Source organism: Pleurodeles waltl, chromosome 4_1, assembly GCF_031143425.1.
Source record: "Pleurodeles waltl isolate 20211129_DDA chromosome 4_1, aPleWal1.hap1.20221129, whole genome shotgun sequence".
Lineage (NCBI taxonomy): Eukaryota > Metazoa > Chordata > Amphibia > Caudata > Salamandridae > Pleurodeles > Pleurodeles waltl.
The window spans coordinates 516,092,047-516,114,687 of NC_090442.1; the positions used below are offsets into that span (position 1 = coordinate 516,092,047).

General features: G+C 42.3%; 1 protein-coding gene across 4 annotated transcripts in view; it reads left to right on the plus strand.

The window, feature by feature from the left end:
- PUS7L (pseudouridine synthase 7 like) overlaps positions 1-1,938 on the plus strand; it is a 110,407-nt gene extending 108,469 nt beyond the window's left edge. For all 4 annotated transcript variants that reach the window (XR_011202295.1, XM_069228829.1, XM_069228827.1 and 1 more), the window contains one exon: positions 1,514-1,938. Coding sequence is in view for 3 of the 4 variants with exons in the window: in XM_069228829.1 (XP_069084930.1) it covers positions 1,514-1,855 (342 nt within the window). In the remaining variant the exon portion in view is untranslated. The remainder of the gene's footprint in view (positions 1-1,513) is intronic.
- Positions 1,939-22,641: the final 20,703 nt, after the last annotated feature.

Below are 22,641 nucleotides of genomic sequence, written 5' to 3' on the forward strand. Positions count from 1 at the left end.
TTCCAGGCCCATGTCTGACGCAGCTTGGCAGTTTGACTGCCAAAATCTAAATCGGGCCCTAAATATCCCAGGTCTTCCTACCAGGAAGAATCAAGGAGCATCAGCCTACTTAAATGCCCAGTTAACATCTTTAACCTTTACTTACTGGCTCTACACAAACTGTGGTTTGTCAGTGGATATGTGTATCACTCTGCATTTACAGTTTCAGTTGAAAGGCTGGGCAGTGTGCAAATGGTCATGTAGGATGTTGCACAGTTATGGTATTCAAAATGCAAAACTATGCCCATAATTTACATTTTGTGTGTTGTGGGGATGCAGAATTATATTTTATTTGCACAGTTCAGAGAGTGCACAATGATGATCTGACTTATTCAGATCCTCAGTATAGACCGCCTTCTGCCAGGCATAAAATGTCTAGACATTTGAAGAGACAGATGAAGTGGTTGGTCAATGATTGGATTTAGGAATCGGTTATCCTAAATAAGTGACCTTCTGGGTTTTTGTGTCTGAGATGGATGTGATTGACCATCCTATGATGGGAAGGTGTTTAAGGGAGTGGGAGGATGAGGCCTTCCATTACAGTAGACATAATTATTTTTTGGGCCATTGAGTTTGAAGAACCTTTTGATGGTTTATACTTCAAAAGCAGTCTTTTCACTTTTCAGCCTCGGTAAAATGTAAATTATGCTGAGGAAATCTGTAAAATTCTCAACCTTCACATTATGGAGAGTTACTCAGAATTTTACGGTATGCGATTCAGCATAATTTTCACCCATGGAAGAGTCATTCGCACAGAAAATGTGTTGGAGACAGTTTTTTTCTTTTTCTAACTAGTCTTTTGAGATCTTGTATGGCTTTATTATGCACATTATGCATAATGTGGAAAACAATACACAAGATATTGGCAAACCACATTTCACATTAAATAATTATTTTTATGATTTCTATAAAATTTCACTGAAAAAAATTAAACAATTTCAAACACCACTGATTTTCCCAGACTTCTCATGGGTCATACTTTTTTTGAAGGATTTTTAGATCCATATGTTTTTGAAGTAGCAGTGCGAGATGAGAGCAGTTTCTCCAAATGCTATTAAGTAGGCTCCACTGAATGTAGATATTGAAGCCTGCAGCTTATAGGGGTCATCTTTGAGTAACTATGCTTTTAATCACAAACTTACATTAATGTTTGGCCCTCTTGCCCGGCCTTGTAACAATAAATCCAACATGTGCAGCTGTTTTGGTGCCTGATAAATGGAAATATACTTGGCTACAAATGCTTCCCTTTGGCCTGTTGCAGCTATGGAAATATTTTATTTTAGAAAGGCAATTTTCATGTTCATTATAAGATCCGAAATGTATTTAAGAAAATGAATGCTGTTAGGTAAAATCTTTCTATTGATCCTCAATATTGAAAGTGAAACACATATAACTTTAAATGAATACATAATAGAACCATTTTTGTGATCCATTCTTTTCAGTTACATGCTGTATTTTATATATATTGATACAGGTTGTTCTTCCGATGCTTGGGTATAATATAATCTATCCATCCAACAAAGTTGGCCAATGGTACCATGAGAAGCTTGCCAAAGATGGACTAAAGACCTCCAAATTCCGAGTTCCTGCTTTACAGTTGAACGTACCAGGATGTTATCGACTGATTGTAAAAAATCTTCACAATTTGTCATATGAAATAGTAGAAGACACTGAAATTTGTAAAGGGAACATTGGCGACATAAATGAATCTAATGAAACTTTGCAGACAAATGTTTCCCTTTCTCTTTCATTTGATCTGGATTCTTCCTGTTATGCTACAGTTTGCCTTCGAGAAATAATGAAATGTGATGTTTAACATGTCTTATGATTTTTGAAGGGGAATTATTCCATAAAGTATGCAAGGTCATTTAATAAAGAAAACCTTAATGAGTGGGAAAAGACTAGTTTCTTGAACTTATTATCCACAATGAGAGCAAATAAGACAGAAATGAAGAAATGATACTCCTCTCACTGCTTAGCGATTTCACTGATCTGATTTACAAAATACTGGTGCTCATGCTCTTTCTATCCCCTCACAAAAGAATAGGTTTGGTTTGGAGTCAACTGGTATATGGTATTTTCAGTTGGACATATTAATCATTTTTTGCAGTACTGGTATATTTTGTTCAATAATATTTGATGTTCTGGGTTAGTTGTGAGATTAAAGTGGACTGAATTCATTTTAATATGTTTTCGATCATATGAATTATTCGAGATTATTGTGACATGACGCAGTCACTTGCTTGCATTTTTGGACTAGGTCCCTTGTATATCTTATGCAAATGTCTGATCAACCTTGAGCAATGATTCTTAATCTAGATAGCAAGTGTTTAGTGTGCAGACACTCCATCTCTTAAATGTAAGCAATGTTGGAACATTGCTCTAAAGGAGTTGCTTTTCATTAATGCACAATTTAAACTGCTGATTATCCACCATAGTATATGTAATACTTTAATAGGCTACAGCTATTCCCTGACATTCTGCATACATTTATTTTATACTTAAAGAAGTCTCAAGCCTCAGTAGTGCTTTTCGCCTTAAAAAGCACTAAGCTCAGTACTACACTCCTCATTCACTGTACCAGCTGCTGCAGTTTAGTTCAATTTTTCAAAGCAATTACAGTTGCAATTACAGTTATTTTTTAGGTCAAATCTTACCTGACAGCACAGCTGCCAACTTTGTAAAAGTACAATTTTCAGAATTGCAATTTAAAATCTGACTTCACCATAAGTTATGGTTTTAAATTGTGATTCCAGAGACACCAAACATGCACTGATTACCTCTTCTCACTTGGAAATTACACTTATAAAATGTAGTAAGGTAATTCCAATGTTATCCTATAGAAGACGTAGTCCTTGCAGTGGTGAAAAACAAATGTAAGAATTTTTCTACTGCCAGGACATGTGAATTTAGTTAAATCGGTTCCAATGAAATAACTTACTTACCAAACTTGTTATTTCTCATACAAATGCGGAGGCAGATTCCCTTTGAAAGTTTTAGGGAATTATTTAGTTGTTTATTTATTAGATTTTGGCCACAGGTTTGTTCTGAATACTTTCAGATGCTGGAATAAATCAGTGGCTTGAGCTGCATGAATTCATGGTGGGAAGTTTCCTTCTAGACTCAAGCTGTATGGATTCATCGTGGGACGTTTCCTAGTACGCGTAATCACAAGGATGTTGTTTTAAAGGCTTGAATTGTGAAGTAATTCTGTGTTTTAATGCCGGCAAACCTATCTACCAAGCAATATATTTTGTTTGTGAAGGACCAGCAGATTTGATTCAATTGAACTAAGATCTGCCCACTGCTTCACTGCTTTATTTAGAGACCTGTGTCTTGAAGACATTTTGCATGGAACTAGCCCCAGTTTTGGGCGGTAGTGTTCATAGGATGCGCAGGCCTACTGTCTCAAAGTAAACCTGTTTGCATTTTTCTGCTTTTACTGTAGCATCTTTTAGATTAAGGCTGTATAATGAATTGATGTGACTTGTTATGTTATTTTATGTTATTTGTAGGGTGCACATATGCAAAGCTCCTTGGCACTAAGGAGGAAAGATCACAAACCCAGGGTAGAAAAATAAAGTAAAGATATGATTACTAATTAAAAAGTCAGGTTTTCATTGATTTCAAGTGATTATTTGTGGAATAGACCCTTGTTTAGACAAGCTTCTACATGTTTTCTATGTCTTTGTTACCAAACTTCACCTTGTCTTTGGTGGTGGTTTTTGGTGGGCCACACTTCTTTGCACTTATCTCAGAGTCTGTTAAGTAATATGAGGTTTAGTATTGCACTTCCTTATTTTGTCTGATATTAATTATGGTTATCAATTAGCATACTCAATTGTGAATTATCTCAAAGTTGTGAGAATTTATGTTATTGATAGTTACAAACGTTTCAGGTATAAACATACAAAAATAAAACCAAAATTATACCTAAGTAGCATTGAGCGATAGCAATCCATTCTCGTAGGCTGTTCACATCAATATAACCTTGCTATATTTGCCTTAATTATAGAATCAGAAATTTTTTCAAATCACAGTCTAATTTATAATCACACCGAAGTTTCAGTCATTTTGTATAGTTTATGCATTATTATACATTACTAACGAACAGTTCTTACTACAACTCCCAGTTATCCTTTTCCATGAATTACTACTCCTCTAACTACTGCCATATATCTGTAAACCTTTTTATACTCCCTACACGTTTTGAGTATGCTTCCTCATATTTCTTAGTTCTTAGCATTTTATTCCACCAGTTCTGCATGGTAGGAATCGTTTGAGTCCACCAAAACTGAAGTATTAATGATCGAGCTACTGCAACAACTATCACTAGAAAACATTGTTGGAGTTTTGCTAGCTGGCGTGTTTTCTCAGAAACTGCAAACAGGACTTGGCTTGGATCTAGCTCAATCCTTGAGTTAGAGCTGTGATTTATTACCTTCTCTATTTCCAACCAGAAAATAGGTAATTTGGGACAGTCTAAAAATATATGCCGCCAGTTCCCCTGGGCCTCCTGATGTCCGCGAAAGCATTCATCGGGAAATGACGGAAACATTTTATGTATCTTTTCGGGAGTGTAATAAGCTATTCATCTGGAAATAAGACATTCTTTTATAGTTAGCTGCCCTCAAAGATTTGTACCCCATTTCCTAAATAATTCTCCACTCTTCGTTAGCTATTACACATTGTGTTTTTCTGGAGATATTATCCTTGAAATCTGTGATTATTGCCAAGGCGGGTCGATCAACTAGCAATCTGTACCAGTTTCCTGTACTGAATACTTTACTCCTAATTAGAGCCCTCCATATTGGGTGTTCTTGGGTTCTTTCCCAGGGTACATTAGTACTAAGAAAATGGGAGATTTGAAAAAAACTCAAAAAGTCTAGTTGCCGTATTTCCCAGCCTAGCTTTAACCTCCTCCCAAGTGATGCATCTGTTGCCTAGAAGAAAATCTCCCATCTCTTTGAACCCCTTGATATTCCATTTGGCTATCACCGTTTCTGGAAGAAGAAGGCCAAAGTATTTACACTCCTGTAAGTGTAGATATATATAACCTGGTGGTATTTAAACTGTTTTGCTTAAAATCTCTGCTCTTTTACTAAAATTGTGAATATATTTAGATCTGGTTTTTATTGGAAGTTTTGCATTTTTAATGAGTACTAGGAGACTTATTGCTGATTCTGCGATCATCCCATTGACCAAAAACATTTCCATGGTTTCCCTGGTAACCATGTGTCATGCCAATATATCCTGCAATGCAGCCTGATAATAGACCTGAAAATTAGGAAGTGACAGACCCCTTGGTTTTTACTGAGCTGTATAACTGAGAGCCTTACCCTTAGAGTTTTCTTCCTCCTTATAAAACAACATATCATGGAATCCAATTGCCGAAAATAAAAACTGTTTATTCTTAACGGTACAATATTGAATAAAAAAAGAAAAAGCAGGAGAATTGATACCTTGATTAAGGAGACTCTCCCTATCAGAGTCAACGGGAGAACTATCCATCTGTCCAAAAGTGTTTGTACTTTTGCAAACATCCTACCATAATGAAGATTAAACAAATGTCCATAATGCTTTGTGACATAAATTCCCAAATACCTAATGGGTTCGGATGAATTAGCATGCTTTTGCAAGACATAAGGAAGATTCTCTGATCCTGCGTTAAATAGTAAAACCTCTGATTTGCTTTCATTGATCTTGTATCACCCTATTTGAGTAAACTCATTAATCTTTTACAGTACTCTTTGAACATTGACAATCTCTGGTTTTAAATATAAAATGATGTCATCAGCGAAAAGCTTAATTCTTGGCATAGCTTCTATTGGGGACATAATTTCATTTGAGCTACGTATTCTATGGGCCAGAGGTTCGATAAAAAAGGCAAAAAGTATAGGGGAAAGAGGACACCCCTGTCTAGAGCATCTCTTAATTTGGATTGTGTCTCTGACCTTTAAATGAATAACAATTCTGGTGTGGGCTCCAAGATACAACTGCCTTAACATCGTCGTAAATTGCAAGAGGAAGCCGAATTTGGTTAGGGTGTTTAACAAGGCACCTCAGTTAACTAGATTGAAGGCTTTCTCTGCATCCAGCATTATCATTACCGCAGGAATTATATTGACCGAAAAATACTCGATTGCCTGTATTAAAAAATTCGGATTGGATGTCATCAGTCTGCTAGCTACAAAACCGTTCTGGTCTTTATGTATTAATTGTTGCGCAGCTGGTGTGATCCTGGTAGCCCAGACCTTTGTTAAAATTTTATAATCTGCATTCAGCAGACTGATTGGTAGATATACATCTGGTTTCAGTGGATTTTTATCTTTTTTCAAAAAACTGACTATTGTTGATTCTTTGAATGTTGAAGATATTTCTGCACCCTTGAGCATTGCATTACATAATTCTGTTAGAAACGGTACAAGCTCTTCACAGAAGGTTTTATAAAATTCTATTGGAAAGCCATCCCCATCGCAAGCTTTTGCACTTGGCATTACCTGAATAGCTCCCTTAATCTCACATGACTTAATCTTCTGCACTATATTGTCTTGAACCTTTAACAGCATTTTTGATAACGTGATTGACTTATAATACTAGCTGCAAGAGTGAAACTGCGTAATCAATCTCATAAATTCTAGAGTAATGTGACATAAATACTCAAGCAATGTCCTTCTCATCCGTAACGATTGCACTTGTCTCAGGATCTTGAATTTCATGTATTGTCTGTTTTTCGTGGTTAATGCGAGTGGTCTGGGCCAAGTATTTACTATCTATTGACTTTCTTCGTAAACCTGCTGCTGATAAGCCCTTGAGCTAGATACTTCTTCAAGTATAAAAACATCTTTTAGCTTTGCTTTCATTTGATTAAGATTACGCCTTGCCGCTTCCTGTCCCCCCTGCTTTTAAACAATCATCTGTCGCCTTGTCTGTTGCCGTCTGAAGTTTTTTAATTTCAAGTTCTCGCTGTTGAGTCTGCGATGCTTTAAAAGAAATAATTTGCCCCCTGGCTGTAGCTTTAAATGCCTCCCATACATTGAACAAAGATGCAGAATTCTGATTGAGCTGGACTCCTGTATGAATTTGCTCATATCTGTGACCCACTGCTGGTTACTAAGCAAAGATCTATCAAACTGCCATCTGGGTCTCTCTTTGCTAGCCGCCACGAATTCTGTTGTCACCATGACCACTGAATAGTCGGAAAAAGCTTTTGCCCGTATAAACGAGCCAACCCTCTTAACCGTACAAGATATTAGAAAAAAGTCTATCCGGGAGGCAGTTTTATAGTGGTGGGAAAAGGAAGTGTATTGAGTGGCTGCAGGATGTTCTTCTCGCCAAGGGTCTATTACCTGGAAATCACTTTTTATTATACTCAAAAGTCTTTCAGTTCTAGGTTTTAATTGCCTTTTCGCGCGGTTAGAAGTATCTAGTATATCTTGAATATAATTAATGTCCCCTCCAATAATAAGAGGGCCTAGGGCACTCATTGCTCTATTATGGAGTTGGACTAGTGGCTCCACTTCATCCATGATAGGCCCATAGTAGTACGACTTTGAGCTAAATCCACCTCCCCTTGGGATCTCTAATGACCTCTTTTATAATCAAGTCGAGACTGTTACTCAGATATATTGCTACCCCTCTAACTGCCAACTCGGGGGAAGCGAATAGAGCTACTGTGTACTGTTTTGGGATATATATTTTGGGGCTATTACTTTTTAAATGGGTTTCTTTGAAATAAATGACATTGGGATTGAATGATATCAGCCATTTTAGCATTGCCTTATATTTCTGCCTGTTTAAAATGCCATTTGCATTGCAGGAAATGATCTTAAGCTTGACCATACTTTTTAGTTAGCTCGTTAGTAGCCCTTATCCAGCCACACCCAGTGTTTGCTACTTTGTGGAAAAACCTGAATACTCTCAGCCTATTAGTCCTCACAATGTGCAATCCTTGGCTCCAACCCGGAGTTCAACCCCATCCCTCCCCTTCCTCCCTGAGTGATCTCCCACCTAGGGACTCTCAGAGCACTCCTTACCCTTAATCCCACCCAGTGATCCTCCCACTCTCTCCCAATTGGGCGCCCTGTCATGGCACCCTTGTCACACGAAGCAGCAGAGGGGTATTGGTAACATAAAGTAACTAGGTGCGCTGTGCTATGTGTGAAAGCGTGAATGTATCGAGAATTACCGTGAGACTCATCCCAATAATTACCACCCTTTTCAATCTACTCCAACCCTGTTTCGTATAGAATGCAAAAGAGTTTTAGCTGTATCCACTGAATGGACTATGTTTGACCGGCCCTTAAAAAACCTTTTAGTTTACATTGCTGTACAAGCCCTGCCGGAGCGCTTGCTTTTTTAAATGCCGGAATCATAATATTCAGTTCCCTCCTCCTTCCTTCAGCTGCGGCAGACATATCTGAAAAAAGTTTAAAGGTGAAATTGCCAGGGATCTGATGTACTTTACTCTTGATCGTCTGCTGCAGTATGCGTTCTTTAATGCAAAAGTCACCAAAGTTCACCAGTATTGTTCGGGGTATTTTGCATTAAAAGGTTGGACTGCTGGTACTCGAAGAGCTCGCATAATGGAAAGATCCTGATTTCTGTCTATTGGTTCTGGAAGTACATACTGTTTAATGAGGTCTGTAATCAAATCTGTAACAGTCCATCCATTCTTGCGTCCTTCTGGGACCCCCTTGAATCTTAAATTGGATCTACGTAAGGGGTTCTCTGTGTCATCCATCCGGAACTGCAATTCCATCAGATCCGATTGACATTTAGAGATAGCTGGTGCTAAGTGGACTCGACCATGTTCCAAGTCTGAGACTCATTGTTCTACCTCCATAATACGGGAACTAAATTGCTGGATATTGCTATATATTGCATTTAACTGTGTCTCCGTTTTATGGTTCGCTTCCTTCTGTGAAATTTTCAAGGCCTTCAGTTCATTTAATATTTGGAGAAGCAGTGATTCTGAAGGGTTACTGCCTTGTCCTTGAAATCTCTCCTCCTGTGACAAAGGATCTGCCTGCAATCTCTCCTGGACCTGCTGACCGGTCCAGGACTCTTTGCGGCTCATAGTGGAGCTGGTTACAATCTCCTCCGTGGAGAGATGTGCATCAAGGTCGTGGAGATAGGCTGTCTTCGTTGGAGACCGGAATATGGCTATGCAGCTGTTCACCCATAGGGTTCTCTTATGGACCTCTTCCAAACCCCCCGCCCGAATAATGGGTATAGCTGCTTATTGCCACAGCTGGCCTCCTGGAAATCAGGAGCTTCAAATGCTCATCTGGTTCCTGGCTTTAACTGACTACTTATTTATGATTTTATCAATGGCGCTAGCGGGGTCTTGCACTCCTTGATCTCCATCTGATGCCCTGACGGAGCCCCTTTCTGATATCACATTGTAGGGGGGGGTTGACTGTGCTGGGTCTATTAAATTAAGAGCTGGGGCCAAGCCAGAGTCATCAATCACTGCCTAGTGAGGCCCACTTGTACTTGTGCTTAGATCAAAGCTTGCCATTTTATCTGAGGTTACAGGGTGCTTACTTCTGATATTCCGTGTAGATTTGACCGTTTTTGATGCGAGCCGCCCTTTCTCCGCAAATCCTAAGGGGATTGTCGCATTGCTAGGTAATTATTGGCCCCGAGCCATATTGTGCAATTCCTGCATTAGCATTATTGTTGCTGCCATCGTCCACAGGATAAAGTTCTGTCTTTTTATTTTTTTTAAAAGGAGGGGGGAGGATCAATTGCACTTTGTTTTTCAGTCCACTGCGGTTCCGCTCCTCTCACACCACTGAAAGCTGAAGGGTGTCTCTGCCTCTCTCCCTCGCTACAACTGTCCCCTCCTGTCCCCCGTAGCTCCAGGCAGTATGCTCTCTGAGCTCGAAGCAGGTCGCGTCTTCTATTCAGCCCGCTAGTTCCTGGGCCTCCTCCTTATCCACGGTCGAGCCTCTCCGCTGACCTGCACACGGTGCATCCAGATCCTCTGCACGCAGCTTCTCCTCACGCTGACCGATGACTCGGCTGCGGAGCATGACGGGAGCTTCTATGCGGCTAGGAATCGACACCAGACTTGATATACTAAGTCTCCTGGGTAATAAAGGCAACCACAGGTACTAAGCGTACATATTCAACAAAGACCCTTTTTCCTTTCTGTGGTTTCCATTATTTGTACCTCTCCCTTCACTTCCACAACAAATGGGGGTTTCAGGATCTATGGGTGGAAGAATGTATAGGGTTTGTTGGGAGAGGGATCAAAGGGCATTGGATGTCACCTATGATCCCTTAGGCGTTTGAGGTGAAATTACATATATATCCTGATAATAACAGCCCAATTTACAATGCCCTTTTCTTCTTACACATTATGTTCTGCAGACATTTTTGTGGATAAGGAGGGAGGAACAAAATTAAGATGCTGCATCTATATTCCCCATGTTCAGTTATCCTGTATATCAAATACGTGTTTTTAATTGTAAATTCTATTCTCCCATAAATTCCACCAATTATTTTTGTGGTGAGTTTCAGTGCAGTGCTGTCTTACACCTATCCATAGTCTGTAAAATGGCTTATAATTTCCTCTTCTGATACCCATACTGTACATAAGTGATGTTAAACCAAAAGTACATTTTGTGAGAAATTGGGTCCCTGGTTGACTGGGGCGTGAACCCTGGCCAAGCAGCAACCACAGTCCTGGTCAGGGTGAAGTCATAAGCAAACTCCAAATTAACCTGTGCTTCACCCTTTGTTAGCTTGCCACGCAACAGTCAGGCTTAACTTGGAGACAATGTGTAAAGTATTTGTGTAACACCTCAAACAGTAACACAGTGAAAACACACCACAAAAGGCTCCCACACCAGGTTAGAAAAATATAGCTGAATTTAATAAATAAAGCCAGACAAAAATAACAAAAATCCAATCCGTTTTAATAAATAAAACAAGATCAAAATTATTTTTAAAAAAACAATCAGAACCGTAGTTATGAATTTTGAAAGATATTAGAGAAAAAAGGACTGGAAAACACAAAGCACCTACTAGGGATATCTGGTCACGCTGGACCAGGATAAAGTCACACTTTCAGGCTGACCGCGATGAAGCACAAGTTGGATACAGTCAGCAGGTGAGGCTGGCTGACATGTACCTTTCACAAGTTGTAGGAGGCGGGCTCCCCATGTAGTGTACAAAAACGATGTACACTGTGCATAAAATCCAAGCAGCACCACGTTGGTTCACAGAGGTAAAAACTAGACCACCTAATGCTCTAATTTTTGTGATAGCTTGATCAAGCAGTTAGGATAATCTTGGAGAAGTGCTAAGCATCTGTACTCACAGTATCAATAAATGTGGACACACACTCAAAAAAAATTAACCAGAAACCAATTTACAAAAATACTTTAGATTTTTATAAAAATTTGAAGGCCACAATGATCAAAATCGAGTAAGTCATTTTTAAGTTTAGATTTTTCCAAATGTATCAAAAATAGTGTTTTTGTGCGTAATTGCGCACCATTGGAATCAGTGGGAGAAAACTTTTAAAATGCATATACATCAGGCAGTACTTTCACAAATGTCACCTTCTGGTTTAAGGGCAAGGTCATCGAGATGTCCTATGGGTCAGCCACTGAAGTTTGGGCAGTTCCCGGTTCTCGGTTCAAGCGGGAGCAGTGACTGAAGTTCTTGGAGCTGGTGCAGAACAGGTCAGGGGACCCCATGGAAATGCACTGCACAGGTGGACTTAAAGGTGAGTGTAGAGATCGCAAAGGGTTGGGGACCTCTAAAGCACATTTGGTTCTCCGATACAAGGTCCAGGGAGGCCAGGTGAAGAGCATATAGTTTAACCGAGAGCTGTGCACAAAGGAGCCTTCGGAACCAGGGGGCAGGTTACTTGGAGGGTGGATAGCAGGTCAGCAGGGCCACTCTGGGGGTTGGTTTAAGGGCAAGGTCATCAAGATGTCCTGTGGGTCAGCCACTGAAGTTTTGGCAGTACCGGTTCTCGGTTCAGGCGGGAGCAGTGACTGAAATTCTTGGAGCTGGTGCAGGACAGGTCAGGGGGACCCCTTGGAAATGCACTGCACAAGTGGACTTAAAGGTGAGTGTAGAGGTTGCAAAGGGTTGGGGACCCCTAAAGCACATTTGGTTCTCCGATACAAGGTCCAGGTGAAGAGCATATAGGTTAACCAAGAGCTGTGCGCAAAGGAGCCTTTGGAACCAGGGGGCAGGTTACTTGGAGGGTGGATAGCAGGTCAGCAGGGCCACTCTCTGGGTTGGTTCTTTGGTATCTTGAAGTCCCTCGATTGGTGCTTGCTTCTGGTCTATGGAGCGTCTGGAGTGGACTTTTCTTCTGGGTGTCCGGGGTTGGGGGTCCAGTACCCCTAGCTATTGCATGATTCACCCACTGGAGGTTGCAGTGCCACCAAACATGGTACACTTGCAGGGTTTGTCCTCCTGGTTCATCAGGTGAAATTTGGTCTGGCTGCTGTATCTGGTTCCTTGATCAGCAGCCCGTCAGTGAACTGAACTTTACTTGTTCTTGATTGCAGAGAGTGATGCCTTTACTCTGGAGGAAGGTCCTTAGTAATTTTTTAGAAGGTTGGAGGTCCTGTGGGGTTTCTTAGTCTGTCTTATGTCCAGTCCACCCATCAGCAGCAATTGTCGAGTCCTGGATACAGCTGGCAGGGTTTGGCACTTTTTTTCTTTGTGCAGTAAGACTTCTGTTCTCGAGCCTTGGGTCTTCTCTGACACTGGCCTTCTTGTGTCTGTCAAATCTGATCTGCAGGTCTAGGGATGCTCACTAAATACTGTAGTTAGAGAGCGTTTAGGGGAGTACCTGGTAGTGGCCAGTGGGCCATCTACCATAGGGTGGCTACACCCACTATGTGACCACTTCCTGAGGGGAGAGGTCACATCCCTAACCCTGATTGGCTATTTTCCTACCATGCACGATGTAGTAAAATTAAATGGAGAGGTCACCTCACCTGCTATACCCGAAGCGTGGTGCTATCAGAGGGTGGCCACTCCTCCTAGTCTTTGTGCATTTTCCCACCATTGCTCCCGGCAAAAGTGGGGGTTTGTAATGGAGAAGGCCATCTGCTGCTAGCAGCAGGCCTGGTGGTTGACTTTCAAGGGTGGCAAGCCCTTTGAAGCTTGCAGACAGGGCAGTGCACATTCCTAGAGGAGGAGGTGTAAGACCTCTGCCCAGGACGGGCTTTGTTTTCTGGTCCCAGAGAGCACAGGCCCTCACCTTAGGGATCCAGAATCTTGCTGGATGTGGCAGGCTCATTGGGACCGGCCAGCAACTATGCCAGCGAGCGCTAGTTAGCTTTGCTAGACTCACCTCTAAGGTGGCCCATGAGTACATTTTGCAATAAATCCAATACTGGTCCCAGTTTGGATTTGCTGTTCTTAGTTGTTTGATACCGAGTAACCCAGGGTTCAGAGAAGCCATCATGTAGCTGTCAGACTTCTACTGACCAGTGTCCAGCACATACTTTTAAAATGGCTGCTCTGTACACATACTATGTCTGAGGTTTGGCAAGGACACAGTAAGGGCATATTGCTCATGCTCCTATGCCCACACATGCATTATTGTGCACCCTGCCTTAGGTTATAAGGCCTGCCAGAGAAGTGGCTTACCTATATTGCATGCAGTGTGTAGTGGACAGGCCACACATGCTGTGTGCCATTTAATGTTTGCATTCTAGGATTGTACCAGGACGCTCAGCCTGCAATGGCAGTGCTCCATGCACTTGGATGCAGGGTCCCGGATGTTTATTGATATATTTATATATCACATAGATATCATACTTTAGTTCCAATTCTCTCCCGCATTACCTGAATCCCACCAAACTAGCTATTCCTGTCCCTGACCAAGCTACTTGTTCATGTGCTTCCCCCTCTCATTCATCTAACGGTAACCCTCCTTCACATTACTATTTTTGCACTGACCCAAGCCTTCCCTGCTGACCTCTCTGACACCTTTGCTAGCTGTGCAAACAAACCTCTCCAAGCCATGTTAAGTTTAGCTCGTTTTTACACTTTAAGTTCAGCCCGTCAGCAACCCAGACCCCTTTTGTCTGCAGTCTACCTGTTTTCTTTTCACTTCTTTTGCCCACACTGCAATATGTATAATTTTACTCTGTGATAGTTTTGCCCACACTGCATTATGTATAATTTTACTCTCTGGTCTTGTAGTTTGTGGATATGCAGCATTTCTGTTTTGTATATGCTTGCCCGTGTTTGGACTATGTCACTTTAAGGGTTTTGCTGTGACAGCACTTTCAAACATATATAACTGCCTGATTTAAATGACTCCATGCAGAAGATGATTATTTGCAAGGTGTAACACTGAGAGGTGCGTCTGCCTTATGCCTTGGCCTGCCAATAAACATTGGCACCTCAACAGACATTTCACCTGTTCCGGAGTCTTGCCTGGTGATCGTGTTTTCTTTGCGTCACTCTGAGGAGGGTTGGAACAGTTGTTTCCTTAACATCTGAGGGTGGCACAATTTGTACTGCTGCCCTCAGGGGCCTACTCTTAGTACCCTGTGCCCTGGGTACCCAAGTACCATTTACTAGGGACTTACAGTGGCAGCTAAAGGTGTTTCCAGTTGTGCCATTTCATCACGGGTTTTGGGAAAGAGATCTGGCCCTGGGACCCTGTCTAGCTGGTACGTACACATCATATACCAGGCAAAAAGTGCGGGGCTAAGCATGTCAAAAGAGGAACTTGCTCACACAAGTCCATCCCAAGAGTCCTGTTAATGTTCAAGGGGGGCGCACGCAGCAGCAGAGAGCATTGAGGGAGGCTGTTGGCGTAGTGCGAAGGGCCAGCGTTACAGGCATTTCTGGAGTTTCCCTTTGGCAATCAATGCTGCAGTGTGAAGAGTCAGACTGATGGAGCTTAGCTCTAGATCAAGGTGCGAGTCGCAAGATCTTGGTGTAAACAGGCCAGTTCATGGTAACTAAGAGCCCAAAAGCTTGATTTCAGTCAGGTGAGTCATGCCAAGGGTCCAGGACCTGATGGGCACCACTTGGAGTCAGGAAGTCATTGCATGTGTATCCAGGAGCTGGTGCAGGATGTTGTGGAGCCTTTTATGTCCCTGGAGCTCTGATCAGGAGGCCAGCAGACTGGGAGCCCTAGGTTCAAGATTGTGTTGCATGTTCAGTTCTTCCGACTCAGGCAAGAAGGCAGCAGAGTGGCAGTCCTTCAGCATCACAGCAGACCTTCTTCCTGGCAGTGTATCCACATGTCCAGAAGTGCACTGAAGAGCTGGTGCCAGAGGTCCAGTTTTTAATTCCAGTTGCACCTTTGAAGTGAGGAGAAGCTTCTGGGGGCATGCCTTTGAAGTGCACAGGAGCCTTGACTTCCTGGCTGTGGCTTCGGACTAACCACAGGGGGTATGCAGGCGTTTGTGTGGAAACAGGACACCGCCTAATCAAGTGTAAGTGGGATTGGGCCTAGCTCCTCCCTCCCATCCAGGCACACCTAGGCGCTGTATTGTGTGTGGCTGTCTAGGACGAATACACAAACCCCCCTCTGTCAGCTACACCCAGTCATGTGACCCAAAGACAGACTGCAGGCACCAAATGGCCAAGGCAAGAAAATACCAACGTTCTAAAAGTGGCCTTTTCAGAAATGCAATTTAAAATCTGACTTCACCATAAGTTAGGACTATAAATTGTGATTCCAGAGACACCAAACATGAAGTCGCCACTTATCCTGTTTGGAAATTACACTTATGTAAGAGTTTTTCTACTACCAGGACATGCAAAACCTAATAGTACATGTCCTACTTTTTAAATAAATTTCACCCTGCACTCTGGGATCTCCAGGGCCTACCCTGGGGATGGCTATATTTATTAAAAAAGGAAGGAATGGACCTGGCAAAAGGTTTATTTTGAACATGGCTGGGACCCAGTGTGCACAGCAGAAAAGAAATATTCACAGTTTTTACCAAATAGCTTCAAAATGCATCAACATGTTACTGACTAATGAAATAGATTTAATATCAAATCAATAATTTGAAATGTACAAAATAATCTACAATTATTGCTTCATCAGCATCAAATCAAACAAGTGTGCTTGAACGTCCAATAATAACTTGTGAACATTTCTTTGATTGAACCAAATTCAGAGACCTAGTACTGCCCAATGAATTGGGTCAAATAAATAGATCATAAAATAGTCACATACCATACAAAGTATAAAAACATATAAAATTTACAAAACATTATCCATTTAAACACGTCCAAAGGCCTCCCCCCCACCCCCCCTCCCCCGTATACTGCCCAATGCATTTTGGGACATCATGTCCCATTTTCAGGGGTAATGCTGCATCAATAATCAACGTAAGGAGGAAAAAGGACAAGTAACAGGAAACGGGACAGCGGAAAAAATGGAACAACAAAGAAAAAAGCAGAGAGAAAAAGGGCCAAGAAAGACTTTTGGTCTGGAAAGTAATTAACAAAATAATAACGTCATTCAACCCACAATGTACCAAAGGACTACATGCCAAAACGGCATCTTGCTAATGCTAGACGTGCAAGCTACAATGATATGCCTGAGGCAGCCCAGGGGCTCACATCATCTTACCGTTGTAGGAAGAACCATTCTCACCAAGAAGCAAGTCTCAAAAGAAGAGGCACGCAGGGATGAAACCATGTCGAATAATCTGGGGTTTATTTTTGACGGTCTTAAACGAAATTCTTATATCTGTGTGGCTCTGATATCTCCTTGCTCTTGCGCACTGGGTGGCGAGAAGACACCATTATTGCTATGCTTTGTGAATCGGAGCGAGCCAATGAATGCTTTAAGATAAAGTTTATTTTACACTCTAGACACAGGGACTGTTACTGTACTTTTTTGAAGTTTTCAAATAATAAAGTAGTCTAGTTTCCTTTTTGATAGCTTATGTTATGATGTGTAATGTTGACGTGACAGTGTCCTTGGGGTGATCTGAAGTTTGATCTTCCCTGCCAGTGCATGTCAAATCAACTATGTTCTTCTATTAAATCCGTCGTTAGCCCTAATGTGCTTACACATTCAAGTAACTCAATCCATAGTTATGATAAAATAATATTCAAATAATGTTACGCATGAGTAGAAGAACCCCTATGTAGTATGACGTCATCCCCAAACGAGTTTCTTTGACATTGGTCCTATCCATAGTTTTCTATTAAAAAGGTATAAGGTGGTACAGTAAATTCCAAAGGCAATCTGTCTTCTGAAAACGTTAAAGTTTCTTTTCCATAAATGCCATACCTTAAAGATCATTATTATTAATAATGAAATGGACGTGAAGGAAAAGTCTGCGCCTCTGACATGTTGTTCAGCACACTAGGTGGCACTGTTGCTTAATAATATGCAGTTATAAGTGGAGTACAGTTTGCAGCAAACTAGCATATTGGCGCGTGGGCTACTAACTGTAAAAAGTCCCGTAGCATGAGTATTTATCAGAACATCTTACCACAAGAACCACACATCACATCGCACTACGAACCTTAAACTTTTGCCTTTGTTCTTAGTAGATGCATATAATAACCAACACAAACATAATAACTTTCTAACACAAGGACTTTTGTCACAGCTGTCTCATTCATGTTTCTGTCATAACTGTGTACGTGTGATCTCACCCTTCGGCTTTAAATGAAAAAGACATCATGTAATAAATGATTACAGTTGAATTGTGACATGACAATGCTGCTGTCAGAACCAGTGAGAAAGTACGAGAAACAGCTTACTGAGCAGAATTACAACTGCTGTTTAAACAATAAAAGCGAGCCTAGTAGCCCCTCTTTAGTCTTTACTGTTTTTCGATTAAAATTCCAGGGCATTAGCTGATAAGGAGGCCTTATGTCGGAATGTTTGTTCCACTTCAGAATCTTATTGCACAAATCGGCAACCATCTGCATGTTAGCACCTATTCTAACCTGCAGCCGCTGATGAAAATGGCAGATGGAACTGCTTTAAATATGTTTTGAAGTCAATTACAATTTTATTATGGGCATGCTCGTTTCCAGTGCAGATTCCACATTTATCATACATACTTGCAAAGGTACTATTGGGCAGAATAATAAAGATTTAAAGAAGGCTTGAGGAAGGATGAAGATATGATGCATATATTATACTAGGGCTCTCGGTTATATGTTATCTATTTTTTTAATTCTCCCTCTGTATTTATCCGTACCTAGCATTTGCCAATGTTATCTTTGTCCGTATATTTTTCGGATTTTCCTGAAAAAAATAAGCTGAAACTACTATGTTTCCACATTTATTTAATCGATAAATGTATATTTCTTCTTGGATGAATGACCCATTTGACATCGATCATAAATCAATACACCTAAATGAAAACATGCACAATTTAGTATCGACCTTGTGCACAAACTTCAGTCTCAATCAATCAATCAAGGATTTATAGAGCGCACTAATCACACGTTAGGGTCTCAAGGCGCTGGGGGGAGGAGCTACTGGTCGTAGAGCCATGTCTTGAGGCGTTTCCTGAATGTCAAGAGGTCTTGGGTCTGGCGAAGGTGGAGCGGTAGGGAGTTCCAGGTCTTGGCGGCTAGGTGAGAGAAGGATCTTCCTCCGGCGGTGGTGCGGCGGATGAAGCGGATGCGGGGGATGGAGGCGAGGGCGAGGCTGGTGGAGCGAAGATTGCGGGTGGGGGTGTGGAAGGTGAGTCTGCCATTGAGGTAGGCTGGGCCTTTGTTGTGGAGAGCCTTGTGTGCGTGGATGAGGAGTTTGAAGGTGATCCTCTTTGACACTGGCAGCCAGTGAAGGTCTCTGAGGTGGGGGGAAATGTGGTCACGGCGTGGGATGTCCACAATGAGGCGGCGGATGCGTTCTGGATTCTTTGCAGTTTTGTTAGGAGTTTGGTTGTTATTCCTGCATATAGGGCATTTCCGTAGTCCAATCGGCTGCTGACCAGGGTGTGGGTGACAGTTTTCCTGGTTTCGACGGGAATCCACTTGAAGATTTTGCGGAGCATGCAGAGAGTGTTGTAGCAGGAAGAGGAGATGGCATTGACCTGCTGAGTCATGCTGAGTGTGGAGTCCAAGATGAAGCCTAGGTTGCGTGCGTAGGTGGTGGGTGAGGGCGCTGTTCCTAGGGAGGTGGGCCACCAGGAGTCATTCCAAGTTGAGGGGTTGGTGCCAAAGATGAGGATTTCTGTCTTGTCTGTGTTTAACTTGAGGTGGCTTGATTCCATCCAGCTGGCGATGGCGTGAAGTCCATTGTGGAGGTTGTTCTTTGCAGTTGTAGGGTCTTTCGTGAGGGAGAGGATGAGCTGAGTGTCATCTGTGTAGGAAACTATGTTGATGTGGTGGGTTTGTGCGATGTTGGCGAGGGGGGCCATGTAAACGTTGAAGAGCGTGGGGCTGAGCGAAGATCCTTGGGGAATGCCACAGATGATTCTGGAAGCTTCTGACAGGAACGTTGGGAGGTGGTCTCTCTGGGTTCTGCCTGAGAGAAATGACGAGATCCAGTCGAGTGCCTTGTCGCGGATTCCAGCATTGTGTCGGCGTGTGCGGAGAGTGTGATGACATACCGTGTCAGAAGATGCGGAGAGGTCCAGGAGGATGAGTGCTGCTGTTTCTCCTTCATCGAGCATGGTCCTAATGTCGTCTGTGGCAGCAATGAGTGCAGTCTCAGTGCTGTGGTTTCTGCGGAATCCGGATTGGGAGGTGTCGAGTACCTTGCTGTCTTCCAGGAACCGGGATAGTTGGCGGTTTACAATTTTTTCGATGACCTTGGCTGGGAAGGGGAGGAGGGAGATCGGCCGGTAGTTCTTGGGGTCGTCTGGGTCTGCCTTTGGTTTCTTTAGCAGGGCGTTAATTTCTGCATGCTTCCATCTTTCTGGGTATGTGGCTGACTTGAAGAAGCTGTTGATGGTTTTGCAGAGGTGGGGGGGCGATGATGATGTTTGCCTTATTGAAGATATGGTGTGGGCAGGGGTCCGATGGTGATCCGGAGTGGATGGAGGCCATGGTGGTGGCGGTGTCCTCTATGTTGACGGGGGTCCAGGTGTGGATGAGGTGGGTGTTGCTTGGAGCGTTTGGTTCTTGGGTGTTTATTGTCAGCTGGTGGGTCTGGGGTTTGAACCTATTGTGGATTTCTTCTATCTTTGGACAGAAGTGGGTTGCCAGTGAGTTGCAGGACTCCTGTGATGGCAGGGGTTCGTTGGAGCAGGTCCTGGGGGTGGAGAGCTCATTGACGATGACGAAGAGCTCTTTACTGTTGTGAGCGTTGATGCGGTTTTTGAAGTGGGTTCTCTTGGTGGTGCGTATCAGTTGGTGATGTTTGCTTAGGGCATCCTTGAAAGCAATGTGGTTGGAGTTGGTAGGGTCAAGGTGCCAGGTTTTTTCCATTCTGCGACATAGCAGTTAGTCTCATTACTACATTTGTTTCTCTTTTTTTTAACTCCTTTATCTGTCAATTCGCAGAGCTATGGCACTTGTGACTGACAGCATTTGGAAACACCTTAACAACTGGAAAAACAACTTAATTTCCAGTTTTATCCACACTTAAAAATAAATACAATCAGGAAAATACATTCATTGACTGTAGTTATGTATAAAAATCAGTAAAAACGGAAACAGTGAGCTTTAACTATGAGGACTAAAATATCATAAGCTATAGTATGGCATGACCATGCATTAAAAGGAATGAAATAACTCGAATTGAATGTCCTAATATGTTGCAAGTCATCTTGAAATTAATATATTTATAATCCTCTGTTCTGGGCGTAATAACTCCCATATTATTATCAAAACGTTGTGTAGTCACTGAGCTCTCCCTCCCGGGGAGCAGACCTGGTTTGAGACACCTGCAGCCTTCAGAAGACGGTTCTTCCCTCCAAGGAAAGACGGCCCAGGAGCACATTATCTCGTAGAGAGATGCACTTTATAAACTCGGAGACAGCCGTTGTGACCACCACCACAACACTTTCACGAACTTCGAGGAACTTACTGGACATTTGTAATAATTTTAGAACACTTTTAGAACTTTTTAGAACTTAAGAGGGAGATGGTGTTTCAGAAAGTGTCAGATATGAGATGTTAATTTGGCAAATGACTTGCTGTGGAGCCGGGCAGAGTTTTGGTGAGGAAGTAAGTTAAGCTGTGATATTGTCTGTCTCTTTTCTACCACAAGTATAAGCTAGCAGATCGCGTTGAGTCCCCTTTTGTACACACCCATGATTCTCACAGCGACATCTCTCTCAAATACTTTATACAATCTGAGTGTGAATTTGTTGTTCTTCTCACTTCTCCAGTAGGCGTTTCTAATTCAGTGCAATCTCCTGTATTACTATCAATTGATTTGGTTCCACGTGTACATGTGCGTTGGTCTGGGTACTGCAAAGTACTTACCTTGCTCCCGTCCCTGTGTCTTTGATCCTATTTTAGGCCCAGACACTTGTGCACAAGGATCTATGTAAGTCTGTCTTATTTTTTAAAAAGATCTTTTTTTCGTTACGTCGTTGCCTGATGTTCTCCAGTTAATATCAGCACCGTTTCATCGGATCTCTATTTTGCAGTCTAGAAGCTAAAAAGCAGTCTGCCCTTCCCACTTTCAAACGATACTAAAGCCTCATTTATATTATGGTGTCTGCGCCTCCTGCAGGACAGGTCTGTAGTTCATCCTTGCAGTCTTACGTGTCAAGTAGGACTGATCACACAAACTGGCAATGTAAAGCAAAGTTACCGTCTCCCAAAGCAAACCGGGACAATAAAGCCCTCGCCACAGACATGGCCATAAATGTAGAGTTTGTTACAACGAAGAGCAGGCCAACTTGTTAAACGGGCAAAATAAATTTTGTTTTCAGACACTCAGCATATATTGCAGGAGTTATTGATTGTTGATCAACGCATCGATCTCAAATTGACCTTCACTAGGTGATCTTCTCAGACGGCCATTGCTCCTGAGCGTGAGTAGTTTGTTCCATTTACTTTACTACTTTCTCCAGAATATATCATCCTGTCCACTCCGTGGTGCGTCGTCATCCACGTGAACGATTCTTGAACCGTGCCCTCGTCCTTCTTCGCTGCCTCTGCTTCTGTCTCTCTTACCATCTCTCACCCCTACTCCCCCTGTTTCGAACATCTCTTAAGTTGACATGTCGCCTTCTTGAATGTATCTTTCTGTTTCATCTTATACTTATATGGAAATGCAGGGATTTGCTTTTTTCTTGGGCCGCTTAATTGCTGCTTGGTAAAAACTAGCCAACTTGATACTAGTTACCGCTGCAACCGACTCTTGAAAGCTACCCCCCTCTAAATCTCATACAGTGTCATCGTGGAATCTACTTGCCACCTACAAAAGGCACTAGCAGGCCTTATTACTATGAAATGAGCTGCCCGACAAAGCTCGGCTCACCTTCGAAAACCAGAAAAACCCGCATTACCTGTTCAAAGGCGAACTGCTCCGACATGGGGCTCTCAGTGGGAACTTCAGTTGTTTTAAAGGCAGAGGGGGCATTTCTTCAGTGCTATCGTCTTCTTTTGAAGTTTCTAAAACAAGAGGTAGGTGCCTCTGCTGGAAGACTAGCTCGGCCCGCAGGAAAGTTTATCTCTGTTTCCAGGAGATGGTGCATGTATGTT